Source organism: Nannobrachium achirus, assembly GCF_963921795.1.
Source record: "Nannobrachium achirus genome assembly, chromosome: 12".
Taxonomy (NCBI): domain Eukaryota; kingdom Metazoa; phylum Chordata; class Actinopteri; order Myctophiformes; family Myctophidae; genus Nannobrachium; species Nannobrachium achirus.
In genome coordinates this window covers 7,859,081-7,874,705 of record NC_137832.1, presented here as the reverse complement: position 1 = coordinate 7,874,705, position 15,625 = coordinate 7,859,081, and the positions used below count along the sequence as shown (strand labels likewise).

Sequence of the window (15,625 nt, the reverse complement as noted above, 5' to 3'; positions counted from 1 at the left end):
CAGTAAAGTGGATTACTTTAGTACACCACTGATACAGACAGACAGACAGACAGACAGACAGACAGACAGACAGACAGACACCACAATGCTAACTGGGAGTCTCTGACTGGTCTGAATGGAAATGTGGGTTAAAGTGTCAGAGGCTCAACATTGCAAAACAGAAAGAAAGAAAGAAAGAAAGAAAGAAAGAAAGAACAAATTGAAGACCTTAACCTTATTCATACTCTTCAAATAAAGTCTCACCACAGTATTCATATTATAATCACATGATAAATCACTGATGGAAATAATTATTGTAAATTAATCTCACCGTAGAGTCTCCAGTCTACAATGAGGACTTTTCAGTGCAGCACAGAGTAGATCCAGTAGATCCAGGTCATCCAGGTCCAGTTGGTTGTAACTTAAGTCCAGGTGTCTTACATGGGATGGATTAGAACTGAGAGCTGAAGCCACAACTTCCATGTGTTCCTTCTTGAGGACAAGGTCAAAGCCAACAAGTCTGTAATTGCAGATTAAATGTAAAATCAGAGATGATCAATCAGACCAAGTCCACTGTCACACACACACACACACACACACACACACACACACACACACACACGCACACGCACGCACGCACGCACGCACACGCACGCACGCACGCGCACGCACGCGCACAAAGTAATCTCATGTTTGGTTTCACTGAAACTAAATGACATGACGTCATGAAAATAGCAGCACAACGTGTTGTGAGCTTGTAGATCTGCTATTTTCATTACAACACCATCAAGGCACCACCAATGTGTGTGTGTGTGTGTGTGTGTGTGTGTGTGTGTGTGTGTGTGTGTGTGTGTGTGTGTGTGTGTGTGTGTGTGTGTGTGTGTGTGTGTGTGTGGTGTGTTACTGATAACTATTATTGCCTCTTGTTATGGTTCTGTGAATTGATAGATGTTTTATATGATGTTTGTGTACTTTGTGATGTGTCTGGGTCAATATGTGACCAAAATGAACCATCATGTCTAGTTATAGTGTAGTGGTGTGAAGGTACATTGATTCTGTTCTACTAAGTTTTCTATTCACATGACTACTAACCGAGCCTTTCTGCTGTTCCTCACAGCTGGCATCAGTCTCTGTCGCCCCTCCTCTGTTGTGTTGTATTTGAAAAGGTCAAACTCCTCCAGAACATCCTCTGACATCTGCAGCATGGCGGCCAGAGCTGAACACTGGGATGGAGACAAGTATGTCTTGAATCTGTCCCCTGACTTCAGGTACTGTTGGATCTTCTGATGCACTGAGTGGTCGTTCATCTCCATCAAACAGTGGAAGATGTTGATACATCTGTCAGGAGAGGCAAGGCGATCATTCATCTCCTTCAGGTTGTTGATGGCTCTCTGGATGCTCTCTCGACTCTTTGCTGTCTGACCCAGTAGGCCTTTTAACAGTCTCTGGTTGGACGGCAGTGAGAGACCATGAAGGAAGCGGAGAAACAGGTCCAGGTGACCATTCTTACTCTGTATGGCTTTACGGTTGGCTGCATCCAGGAAGTCCTCCAAAGAAATGACACCTCTGTCTCCCGGGAATGTCTTCAGTACCTCTGTGTTCTTCTGTGTGAAACAGTGGAACAGGTAGACTGCAGCCAGAAACTCCTGGATGATCAGATGAACAAAGCAGTAGACGGCTCTCTGGAAGAGCACGCCCTCTCTTTTGAAGATCTCTGTGCACACTCCTGAGTACAGCGAGGCGTCTTTCACATCCAGACCACACTCTTCCAGGTCTTCTTGGTAGAATATGATGCTGCCTTTCTCCAGATGTTCAAACGCCAGCCTGCCCAGCTTCAGAAGAACTTCCCTGTCAGTCTCCATGAATGACAGTTTATTCGCCTTTTTTCTCCTTTCTCTGATTCGCTCTCTTTTGTTTCTTTTCTTGTTTCTTTTTTCCCCCTGATGAGGCTCATCATACTTCAGCTCCTTCCTCTTTGTCTGGACCAACAGGAAGTGGCAGCACATGGCAGTCAGGGTCGTGGGCAGCCGTCCTGTCTTGTCTGTCTTCACCATGTCCTCCAGAACGGTAGCGCTGATCCAACAGAAGACTGGGATGTGACACATGATGTGGAGGCTCTTTGACGTCTTCATGTGTGAGATGATTCTGCTGGCCAGCTCCTCATCACTGAATCTCTTCCTGAAGTATTCCTCTTTCTGGGGGTCTGTGAACCCTCGTACTTCTGTCACCAGGTCAACATATGCAGGAGGGATCTGATTGGCTGCTGCAGGTCTGGTGGTTATCCAGATGAGAGCCAATGGGAGCAGATTCCCCTCTATGAGGTTTGTCAACAGCCCGTCCACTGATGATGTCACTGTGACATCAGAGATGATGTCATTGTTGAAGTTGAAGGACAACCTGCTTTCATCCAAACCATCAAAGATGAAGCCAACCTTCCAGACAGCGAGCTGCTCTGCTGTGACCTTCTTCAACGTTGGATGGAAAACATGGATCAGTGAGAGAAGACTGTGCTGCTCATCTCTGACCAAGTTCAGCTCCCGGAATGAGAAGGGAACCAGGAGAATGACATCTTGATTTTCCAAACCCTTTGCCCAGTCCAGAGCGACCTTACGCACAGAGAAGGTTTTTCCAATGCCAGCGACTCCCTTGGTCAGAACTCTTCTGATTGGTGTCTCTCTGCCAAGGAGGAGGGGCTTAAAGATGTCACGGCAGTTGATTGGTTGGTCATGGAGGGTGTTCTTCTTGGAGAGTGTCTCAAGCTGCCAGACCTCATGTTGGTTATTAACCCCTTCACTCTCTCCCACTGTGATGTAGAGCGCTGTGAAGATGCTGCTGAGGGAGGGCACTTCAGTGATGTCTGTCACAACATCCAGACTGTTCAAAGTGATCTTATAAACCATTAAATCCTCCTGCACACTGACACCTGCTATGAGAAGACAATGAAGACATTTTAAACATTCAGCTTCATTTATAACTTTACATTCTTACAGCTGTGTACCAGAGCATGTGAGCGGAGTGGCGCCGTGCCGCTCCGTCGCTCACCTTGATTTGCGCATTTGTCGCTCCACGCTCCGCTCAGGGTCGTCAGCAGCCAAAATAAAAAAAATTGTATTTTGCTACCATGTCCGAAACACTTTCTCCTTTGCTGTGTTCCCAACACAAATGCCTGCTGTAACGTGAGCCTTTGATGGAGAGCTGCCTTCAATGTTACAAAAGACACCATCTAAGGCATTGTATTTTATAATAAGACAGGCAATATTAAATCCAGTTGGTTATTGATTAATCACCACATTCGAGAAGGAGGCGACTTGTGGCGTGTGTTTTTCATCAGTCTCACTTGCATTTCAAATCGTATCCTTTGACTGGCTGGTGATAGGCCTATATAACTTAACTGACACAAGGTAGGCTATTTATTATAAACATAGCCTACTTGTGTGGATGATATATATACATTTGACTTGAGTGAAATCTTGATAAAGGTTTGCTCTCCTCTCCGAGGTGCTTTCTCGTTCCTGCGACATGGCTGCACTGCCACGGACTGCACTCAGCACTGTTTTGTTGGAAACATGCAGCGCGCGGCCCCAACAGGGTCGGCTAGGAGTGGAGGAGGTCGGCGCTCCAAGGAGCGGAGGAAAATCCTCGCTCCAAAGCTGCTCAGACCCATTTGAAAAGTCGCTCGCTCACACTCACGTCAAAAACGGCCCGCTCCGCTCCCCGCTCCGCTCATATGCTCTGCTGTGTACATACATTAGAGTTACATGTCCTCTGTTAGAGGAAAATAAAATACGAAAAATAAATGAAATTTTTGTCTATAGCTACACTATTTGACAATGTCTTCTACCATCTAAATATTAACCCATTAAAACCAGGAAAGTATCTGTGTCATTTGAGGTTTCAGCTAAAAAAAAATATTATCTTTTGCCGTGCTATGAGCCTGTAGTTCTGTCCTTGACATGAAAAGGTTTAAGCACCACAGATTCTAAAAACTTCCAAAAACTGTATAAAGACATTTGTGGAATTGGCCTCAGGTCTTAATAGGTTAAAGTAATTAACATGAAATATTAATTAGTGTAAATTGTGTCCAGTCTTACTTTGTCCACTGCTGGTCTGACAGGTACATGTTCTCTGTTTGACAATGTCTTCTACTATCTAAATATTACAGTACATTGTGTCCAGTCTTACTGTGTCCACTGCTGGTGTGACTGGGTGTCTTCAGTCTACGTCTGGTCCTGAAGATCTTTCCACACTGGGGACAGTCATGGTCTCCTGTTGGAGCAGACTGCTCCCAGTATGAGGTGATGCACTGTCTGCAGAACCAGTGTCCACAGGTGGTAGAGACTGGATCTGTCAGAACCTCCTCACACACTGAACACTTGGACGCCTGCTCTGTCACAACACACACCCTCTTCCTCTTCCTGTGGACATGAACAATTATTTATTATGACTATTATACTCCTGCTGGATAGAAGTTTATATTATTTATTTATAGAAGGATATTTCTTATACTGCTTGGTGTTGGTATAAAATAATTGCAACAGTATCAGAACCATCACATCTTGACCGTATCTGTCTGTCTGTCTGTCTGTCTGTCTGTCTGTCTATCTGTCTGTCTGTCTGCCTGTCTGTCTGTATGGGTAACACTTGTCTTTTTTGTTGATTGACTCTCACGCTCTGACATCACTGTGATGTCAGGGGAACCAAATCCATTTTGTGTCCATATATGGAGATCCCTGATGCCATCAATATTAAGCCCATATCTATATCTCGCCCTTTAGGTCGCTTTTCACCCTTAGGCGTCTTACTGGTAGTGTTCATTCTATCAAGGAATTATTCATGATTCTTATTTGCTCTGTAAATTGTGACAAGTTAATACACTCCTATAACCTCATAGACTGTCTGTCTATGCCACAGCATTTATATTGATCTGGAACTGATACTGTATCTGCTCACTGACACAAAAAGACTCAAACAATGTCTTGTATCTGAGATACAAGACATAGTTTGTATCTTTCCAGTTGAAGTTCGAAGAGATCGGTGATCTTACCTTGTGTGTGGAGGTCCAGGTTCATTACTGAAGACTGGAGGATGATGTTTAGACCAGTCACTCTTCATAGACACACAGCTGGGTGTTGGAGACTCTGATCTGTGGTGAACAGACATAAATAAACATTATGAAATCCATCATAACCTGTTCATATTTAAGTATTAAGAGCCAGAACATTATAAACTTCATGATCTGGTCTTTAGAGTTTGATAACAACTATAATCATGTGTTGTTGTGACGGGCTGCTGCCCTTATTTACGGTATATTTATTATTCTTGTGATTATCTTTACTATTATTATTCCTATTGATACTGTGGTATTCAGACAGCTAAGACACTGTTTTGTCTCTCTTCTTTTACAGTTGGGACAGCCAACCAGTAGAGGGCGCCCTCTGCCCCTGACTGTCCACTACGTCAGTGGTTCTCAAACTTTCAAATGTAATGGTCTCCCCCTTAAAGGCCCTCTTCACCTCTGGGACAAGCAGATCTTATTTTTATTTATTATTCTTGTGATTATCTTTACTATTATTATTCCTATTGATACTGTGGTATTCAGACAGCTAAGACATTGTTTTGTCTCTCTTCTTTTACAGTTGGGACAGCCAACCAGTAGAGGGCGCCCTCTGCCCCTGACTGTCCACTACGTCAGTGGTTCTCAAACTTTCAAATGTAATGGTCTCCCCCTTAAAGGCCCTCTGGGACAAGCAGATCTTATTTTATTGTTGTTTGGGACAGGATCAACACAATCCTGAGTTATTTGTTGTGTTCAATCTGTGTTTTGAGATATCATATGATGTATCATGCTGCATCATATGATGCAAAATGCATCATCATTCATGCTGAAATACTAAAATATCTCAAAACACAGATTGAACACAAAAAAATAACTCAGGATTGTGTTGATCTTGTCCCAAACAACAATAAAATAAGATCTGGTTGTCCCAGAGGTGAAGTGGTCCTTTAACTCTGACAGTGTACAAATGGAACCAAATTAACCCGTTAGGGTTCATTTGGTTCCATTTGTACACCGTCAGAGTACAGCCTTGTATGGGTCAATTTAGACCCCCCTAATGGAACCCACAGAATCCCTGGAATCCACTTTGAGAACCACTGCACGACGTGGTCCTTGTCCCTGTGGTTGTCTCTTGTCATCGCCCCGGATGGCTCGGCAAGCCTACCGGGACGTCAGAAGCAACGCCCACGGACCCACTGCTGCCATGAGAGAATGGTTTTAAGCTGCCATTGGAGTGTTGGTCTTTGAGCAGGACGGTCATGTAATTCGTGAGGGGACTCCGCTCTTCCCCAGTCCTGTCTTCCTACTTGGCTCTTTTGCTTCATGTTCTAGTCTCCGGAAACGGCTATTTTGCTTTTGTTGAGGTTTACATCTTGTGTTCATTTTGGCCTGTTTTTCTGTTCTATTTGTACTACTTTGCTTTTGGTCTCTGAACTTCAGTAATTCTTCCAAACAGCAGATAACTTAACTTATTGTACTGTATTTATTATCACTTCGGTGATCACTGTCTAACATGTCCTATGATATTGTTCTCTACTGTGAGCGTGTCTGCAGCACGGCTCATGTTTGAACAGAGATGCCAATACTTTGCAAAGTTGTTAATAAATCTTTGAACTTTGGACAATCATTGGTGTCTGTGTTAAATATGTTACGTTCCTGTGCCCCTAGACGTGCGGGTTGTTACAGTTGGTGTCACACTTATTAAAACATCTCTTATATGAACTCTCTACTATGAACATTTGATGTCATTTGTACATGGAGATTAAGTGTGAACTGTGAATGATTGTTAAATAACATACATGGCCTACCATGAGAACAATCATAGAGATTGTCATGAAATGTTGTTTAAATTAAGTAGGAGGCTCATAGATCGGCTATTTTCAGAAGAAAGAAAAATACTAAAACAATTGTGTAGAGGGGAAAATATAGAGTTTATGTTACACAATAAATCAAGTTTGAATAAAGGAAGTCAATACTTGAGTAGAATTTGCACCTGATAATTTTACTTCTACTTAGGTCATTATACATTTAAAGTAAAAATATTTTTACTTGAGTACAGTTTAGAATTACTTTATGTCCAAGACAGACATCACTGAATCAAAGATCACTACAGCTGAGCATGACAGTGAGATACTACTGTCTACATCTGTGAGCAGATACAAGACATTCATTGTGTCTTTCCAGTTGAAGTTCACAGAGATCAGTGATCTTACTTTGTGTGTGGAGGTCCAGGTTCATTACTGAAGACTGGAGGATGATGTTTAGACCAGTCACTCTTCATAGACACACAGCTGGGTGTTGGAGACTCTGCTCTGTGGTGAACAGATAAATTAAATACATGTAAAAAACAGAACATTATAAACTTCATGATCTGTGCTCAGTACAGTTTAACACATTGGATGCCCAGAATTATTCAACATTTAATTTGCTGGTGCCCATGGCAACCCGCCATTTTACCTACCTTCGAGGTACTGGCGAGAAAAGTAATCCGAGTAAATGTAATCCAAGCATGTCCTGTTTATTTCGCGAAAATCTTTTCTTTCAGTCAGGACCGTTTTTTATCAATCCTAAGCCACAGCGTTTGTGTGACGGCCGGTAGAAGAGGCCGCCGTTTTGAACATGAAAGTGATTTAAAAGACAACTTTGGTTTTTTAACATAAGGGTTCATATTTTAGTTTATAATTAGTTATTCTACAAGTCGAGTGCTAAATTGTTTCCATTTATTGCTTTCGCTCGTTTTTACCGTTTTTACCGGACGCCTGGCGGACGCATTGGGGCATGCGAACAGGCTGCTAATACTGTATGTTTATAGATTATAAACCAGCAAAATCTTTACTATCGTTCACTGTTTCACCAAGTCAGCAACATACAGAGCGCTTCCCTGCCTGGAATGGAATGTGTGGATTCTGTGGAATGTGTGTGTCACCGTGCCTCCCTGCTACTCTGGCAGCTCCACCTCTCTCTAGCAAGGAGCAAAAGGGCTGACTGACTGAGAGACCTCGGAACAGACTTAGCTTCCTCTACTTTGTTTCTTCCCAGCTAGGAGAAAGTAGGCTTACTGGAAAAGCGTACTAAAAACATTAGAATGGCCTACATCGACTCTACTCTACTGCAAGGATGGTGTACTATTCACAAGGATATAATTCACTAGGAGCCAACACAATAATGGTTCGTTGTTGTGCTACACAATGGAAACAGCTACGATTAGTTTCCACAAACCCTCTTTACAATGTCTACATACTGATTGATATATTATTTGTAAACAACAACACCTTCTTATTCCCATATGAGATACAATAATCCATCACACAGAAATAAGACAGGAGAGTGATCAGAGTGAGAATGGAATGTTTACTATGGAGAGAGAGTATTCAAGACAAAGGTACAACAGAATAATCAATGGTTCCTGCTCTCTCTGACATATTATGTTTTGACATGAGTATAAGTATGGTCATTTCATCAGTCAGTGGATGACGTTTCAACAGTTAATAGGATATGTTTCTTGTCCACACATCACAAGACTAAGAGTCCACAGGGTTCCTGGGGGGGAGAGGTGTCCTTGCTGGTGTCTAGATGACACCAAATGTTCCATGCCGAGCCTTAGAATACCAAAACAATTCTCATTGTTTTCGGAACAGGCTCCATGGCAGTAGATAAGGTCTGATTTCTACCAGACGGAGACCTTGTGTTGTACTGTACATGACATTTTATGACACAGTCACTGTGCCTTCAACTTCAGGTGGTCATCAATATGTATTGATAAAAAGATGATATGAACCATAACAAAATACCTATCACATACAGTACTTTGAAAATAGCCCTAGTGATTCTGCAAATGGACATGGAAGCATTGAGGACTAAAGACTTTGGAGTTTACATTATTCATTTCGAAAAAGTCACATAATCTTCCTTTGTTATGTGCTCTTTTTGTATGTTATTTTGCATTCAAGCTGTTTGGAAGGTGTGAAACAGAACGACAGGACTGATGGGTGTCTGTCTCAACCATCTTTGCAAATCAGGGCGATTTGCAAGTCAATAGAGATGTATTCATTTATTGGACTAGCTGCTAGCAGAACTATTCAAAGTTTTTAGCCTACTGGCTGGCTGCTGCATATCTGTCTGACAACAGTGGCAACATCTTCATCTGTGTTCTTTGCCTCACAATAAGGACGACCATCAGCCAGGTAAATTATAATTCCTTATCATCTTCTGAAAAATATTGCCTATGCCATGATGATGGTAAAGAGGAGTTTGATGTCTGAATGAACGGCGACGCAGAAATGAATGCAGTGGTCGCTTGGCTATCTGATTTTGTGCTTCGAGTCAGCAGTGACTAGTTACCTCCCACTTTCCATCTCTGTCAGGCTTAAAGGCACATGTGTTCCATTGTTGGAAGATTGTTTGGGTCTACAGTAAATAGTATTAAATAAATCACTGATTTATTGTGTCTTAATAGACAGAAAAGCAGCTTGCTCGCATGCCCCAGCCCCTACAATCGGTAAAATCAAAAAACGACCGAAAGCAGTAAATGGAAACAATTTAGCACTCGACTTGTAGAATAACTCATTATAAACAAAAATATAAACCCTTATGTTAAAAAACTAAAGTTGTCCTTTAAAAACTAGATTAGGAGAAAACTGCATTTTTGTGCAGCAGCTTTACAGGGCAGTGAACGAGGCAGACAGCACTTCCCGGTCATGTGATAGCGCGGTGCATTTTGGGAAATGGAGTTTGTTTCATCACTGTGGTAGTACAGTACAGGTGCTACAGTACAGTATAGTTTACTGTACAACGCAGCAAACGCGTTGTTGGGCACACGTAGACATCAAAGAGATTGACACGTTGCCACCTCGTGGGCACCCGGGCGGCCGAGCTTCTAGTCGGCGACCTGGCCAACTCGGGAACGATGTAAATAGAGAATGAATGCCAAGCCCTTTAATGCAATCCCCATTATACCTGTTGTCATAGGACCCGTGTTGACCATCTGTTTGACTGTGTCCATGTATGCCCATATATGGAGATATCTGTCTGACTGCGTCCAAGTTATGCCCATATATGGAGATCTCTGTATCTGCTGACAGTCGGCCGAGCGTCTAGTCGAGGACCGGCCCACTCGGGAACGATGTAAATACGGAATGAATGCCCCACCCTTTAATGCAAACTCCATTATACCTGTTGTCATAACCTGTTTTGACCATCTGTTTGCCTGTGTCCATTTATGCCCATATATGTAGATATCTGTATCTGTCTGCCTGCGTCCATTTATGCCCATATGGGGATCTCTGCAGACACAGTGCCGGTTTTGGAAAACACTTATGTCAGACATTAGCTCCGCATACGGAGATTCCGGACCTTTCGCGCTGGTTCCGGATAACCGCATATCAGGTCAGGTCGAGGCCGGGCACTGCACTCCCTGCTGTGGCGGGGAACGCGTGTGCCGAATTCTGTGTAATGCAAACCCCATTATACCTGTTGTCATAGGATCCATTTTGACCATCTGTTTGCCTGAGTCCATTTATGCCCATATATGGATATATCTGTTTCTGTCTGTCTGTGTCCATTTTATGCCCATATATGAAGATCTCTGCAGACACAGTGCCGATTCCGGAAGACCCTGATGTCAGACAACAGCTCTGCATACGGAGAATCCACACTTTTTGCGCTGGGTTCTAAAAAATCGCGTATCGGGTCGGGTCGAGGCCGGGCACTGCACTACCTGCTGCGGCAGGGAACACGCGCGTTGAATTTGAAGCTGGTGGGACGAACGTTTCTCAAGATACGCAGATTACATACATACATACATATATACATACATACATACACACTCACAGAGATTATTTGTTGACTCATGTGGCGTATGTGATGTCAGAGCCTTTTATGAAGTGATGTCACAATGAGTCAGCGCTTGCTCCGGAACGGCCCGATGTCAGTCATCTCCGCATACGGAGATTCCAAACCTTTCGTGCCGGATCCGAATAACTGTGTATCGGGTCAGGTTGAGGCCTAGCTAAGAACGTAGGAAAAGGTCTGAGCTATCTGCGTGCGAAATTTGGAGTCTGTAGCACCAACCATGTGCTGTCAGGGCTCTTTCATGCGATTCGGGCCAATTCGGATTCGCGTCCATTGACTTCAATTAGTAGTCAGGACTCCACATATGGAGATTCCGAACCTTTCGCGTTGGTTCCGGAAAACCGCATATCGGGTCGGGTCGAGGCATAGCTAAGAACGTAGGCAAAGGTCTGAGCTATCTGCGTGCGAAATTTGGAGTCTGTAGAACCTACCATGTGCTGTCAGGGCTCTTTCGTGCAATTCGGCCTCGGCTTCAATTAGTAGTCAGGATATGCGTTTTGTGCAAAAATGGTCCCATGTATGTTAAAATTGATGATAAAGTTGCGGGGGGCGTGGCCAACTAAACTGATACCAGCCGGCTGTGTTCTTCTTCGTGTGCTTTATTTCGTGAGGCTCTGACCACATTCTCCCATGTATCCCTGAGGTTGCAAGTGACTGTTGGCAGCCAATAGCATTCCTTATGATTCCTGGGGTACCATTCAAACAATGATGGCTACACCCATACAAGGGACAAAAAAACGTCATTTTCGCAGCATAGAAAGCGATGGCTTTGCTTCGTCCATGTATATATATTTTTTTTTCAGTCTATGATTCTGACCTGTGATCAGTAGAGTGGTGTCCATCTTTGAAGTTAATAGGTCTATTCATGGACCAGTCACTCTTCATGGAGACACAGCTGGGTACAGGAGACCCTGTGTTATGATATATGATCTCAACTTACTGAACTATTATTGTGAAAGCGTTACCCCGGAAATGACCCCGGAAGTACTTGTGTGTGGGTATTTAAGCGGCATCAATAAACCAGCCCTCAATACGTATGTCGACTGAGTTCCAACGGGAAGCTATGTCTCTGTGTCAATTCTTTATTTCACTTCGAGTGCTTCTGGTGTAAGAGAAGAGTGCTGCAGGGCTACTATGCTTAACACCCTGCTCTGTGGTCAACACTTCTGGAATCATAAAAACAGTTACTACAGTTATCATCAGGTCAGGTTATTACTTATTATAGTTAAAGAATCTTTATTCATAATGCCCCATTATAGAACAATAAGAGTCAAACATGATTGTGTTTCGGGTCCTCGGCATTGAAACAATAAAAACAGAAAGAAACAGCAAACAGTAACAGTTAAATAAATAGTACTAAACACAAAACTATAAAGGGTGCTCTGCAGAGTGCATATCTCCACCAGGCTAGGTGGCCTATATGGCTGTTTAAATCTGCTCTGGTTGCAACCATCAGTCCTGGGGAAGATGTAGGCCATTCTACAACCTAAGGATCTACTCTTCACATCTGTGACGCCCCCTATGGGCAGAACTGAACACTGTTTTGGAGGTGTGCTCTGTAGAGGCCCCTCGACATGTGATTCTAATGTGAGGTTGGTCTCCTCAAAAAAATGACCGACAGTACAAAGGCATGCAGGGTCCTTTCCTGTTGAGATTGGCACATTTCACCCAGGTTTTTTTTTTTTTTTTCATCTCACTCACGTCACTGGATCTGCTCACAGACACAAAAATACACAAACAATGTCTTGTATCTGAGATACAAGACATTGTTTGTGTCTTTCCAGTTGAGGTTCACAGAGATCAGTGATCTTACTTTGTGTGTGGAGGTCCAGGTTCATTACTGAAGACTGGAGGATGATGTTTAGACCAGTCACTCTTCATAGACACACAGCTGGGTGTTGGAGACTCTGATCTGTGGTGAACAGATAAATTAAATACATGTAAAAATCAGAACATTATAAACTTCATGATCTGTGCTCAGTAGAGTTTAATTAAATGATGTGTTTTACATTCTGACCTGTGATCAGTAGAGTGGTGTCCATCTTTGAAGTCAATAGGTCTATCCATGGACCAGTCACTCTTCATGGAGACACAGCTGGGTACAGGAGACCCTGCTCTGTGGTGAACAGACATACATAAACATTATTAAAACCATCATAAACTGTTCATAGTTTAAAACTAAAGTATTACGAGACAGAACATTATAAACTTCATGATCTGTGCTCAGTATAGTTTGATAACAACTAAATGATGTGTTTTACATTGAATCCACACACACACTTCTAGTCTTATATGAACTCTCTACTCTGAAGTATAAAACACTTCAACAGGGAACATTTCAGAAGAGGAGCCATCATCTTTCTATACAGTTTGGTTTTAATGATGACCATTAATTAAAATTGTATATTTTATGTCATTTGTACATGGTTTATAGAAAACTATTAGAGATTAAATGTGAACTGTGAATGATTGTTAAATAACATACATGGCCTACCATGAGAACAATCATAGAGATTTTCATGACATTGAAAGTTTAAATTAACTAGGACAGGGGTCTTCAACAGGGGGTCCGCGACCCCTAGGGGGTCCGCGAAATTATTGCTTAAAAAAAAAAAAAAAAAAAAAAGATTTAAAAAAATGTTTTTTTTTTCTTTTTTCACATTTATGTTAAAAAATAAATCATGATTCTATCCATTTTGAATAGCTTGAATACATGATCACTATGCAATTGACAGATTGTTGATATTATTGACATTGGTTCTCAGTTAATAAGGTACGGCCAACCCTGCTCGCTGTAACTTGCACATGTTTAAAATAAAAAATATGTCGTAGCCCCCCCCCCCCCCCCCCCCCCCCACCCTACAAGGTGGTAGGGGGTCCCTGCTCCATCTCCCCATCAGTTTGGGGGTCCCCGGCCTGAAAACGTTGAAGACCCCTGAACTAGGAGCCTCATAGATCAGCTATTTTCAGAAGAAAAAAAAGAAGAAAAGAATTGTGTAGAGGAGAAAGTATAGAGTTTATGTTACACAATAAATCAAGTTTGAATAAAGGAAGTCAATACTTGAGTAGAATTTGCACCTGATACTTTTACTTCTACTCAGGTCATTATAAATATTTAAAGTAACAATAGTTTTACTACAGTTTAGAATTACTTTATGTTCAAGACAGACATCACTGAATCAAAGATCACTACAGCTGAGCATGACAGTGAGATACTACTGTCTACATCTGTGAGCAGATACAAGACATTCATTGTGTCTTTCCAGTTGAAGTTCACAGATATCAGTGATCTTTTTTTTACTTTTTTATCCCACGATTTTTGTAACCCATTTTTTCACCCGGTGCCAATTGCCTAAGCTGTGATCCTGGGCTCTACTCTCCCTCTGCCAACCTGGGGAGGGCCCCGAACTGAGCTCATGCTTCCTTCAATGCATGAGGAGGTGAGCAGGCCGCTTCTTATCACCTGACGGGGGAGCTTCCCCGGTTGGACGTAGCGCGTGGAAGGAACACGTTATTCCAACCAGTTCCATTCCCCTCCATCAGGCGCCCCGGCTGGCCAGGGGGAGGCTTTATAGAGACCAGGATTACTGCATGTTTTTGTGAGGGTATCTACCCTAGGAGACACGGGGAGAACATGCAAACTCCACACAGAAAGGCCCTAAGATCAGTGATCTTACTTTGTGTGTGGAGGTCCAGGTTCATTACTGAAGACTGGAGGATGATGTTTAGACCAGTCACTCTTCATAGACACACAGCTGGGTGTTGGAGACTCTGCTCTGTGGTAAACACTTCTGGAATGATCAAAAAGGTTTCTACCATTATCATCAGGCCAGGTCATTACTTATTATAGTTAAATAATCTTTATTCATAATGCCCCATTATAGAACAATAAAAGTCAAACATGATTGTGTTTCAGGTCCTCTGCATTGAAACAATAAAAATAGAAAGGAATAGCAAACAGTAACAGTTAAATAAATAGTACTTAACACACAACTATAAGGGGTGCTCTGCAGAGTGCATATCTCCACCAGGCTAGGTGGCCTATATGGCTGTTTAGATCTGCTATGGTTGCAATCATCAGTCCTGGGGAAGATGTAGGCCTTTCTACAACATATGATTCTACTCTTCAAATTTGCGGTGCCCCCTATGGGCAGAACTGAACACTGTTTTGGAGGTGTGCTCTGTAGAGTCCCCTCGATGTGATTCTAATGTGGGTTTGGTTGGATTTGCCAATTACAGACAAACTGTCTGGAAAATCACAAAGCTGTGTGATTCTCATTGGCACATGGCATCTGAGATCACCTGTACCTGATGTAGAGACTATTGATACAAATAAAGCCGATTTCTGCAACAAACTGACTTTTTACCATATTTGTTGCACCCCATATGGGTCTGAGTGAAATAGAAAAAGGGGAGATTAAGATACAGGACTTTTGTCTCTCCACAGATTGGCTGTTTAGCAACATTGTATTGTAAACTACTGGTTGTGTAGCAACCATTGACAGGTACATTGTACTCTAAACTACTGGTTGTGACTGACACCAAATGAGAGTGGAGAGGAGATTGTACATAACAACAGTCCTGGTAACCTCCACCATCATAGCACTACTCTATGACCTGGCTCTTAGGCCATGACAAAGAGGAGGAAGGCACACGGTTGTCTTAAAAGTGTATCTAAAGATAAGTTTATTAACATAAATAATCAGCTTAAAGTGCAACAATGATCATATGGGATGTGTC

General features: G+C 42.5%; 1 protein-coding gene across 1 annotated transcript in view; it reads right to left on the bottom strand.

The window, feature by feature from the left end:
- Positions 1-1,055: 1,055 nt before the first annotated feature.
- LOC308295379 (protein NLRC3-like) overlaps positions 1,056-15,625 on the bottom strand; it is a gene marked incomplete at both ends in the record, with an annotated part of 15,895 nt that continues 1,325 nt past the window's right edge. The window contains 8 exons of the mRNA XM_080738434.1: positions 1,056-2,804; positions 2,895-2,902; positions 4,201-4,394; positions 5,024-5,122; positions 7,249-7,347; positions 12,699-12,797; positions 12,903-13,001; positions 14,563-14,676. Of these exons, the coding sequence (XP_080594560.1) occupies positions 1,056-2,804; positions 2,895-2,902; positions 4,201-4,394; positions 5,024-5,122; positions 7,249-7,347; positions 12,699-12,797; positions 12,903-13,001; positions 14,563-14,676 (2,461 nt within the window). The remainder of the gene's footprint in view (positions 2,805-2,894; positions 2,903-4,200; positions 4,395-5,023; positions 5,123-7,248; positions 7,348-12,698; positions 12,798-12,902; positions 13,002-14,562; positions 14,677-15,625) is intronic.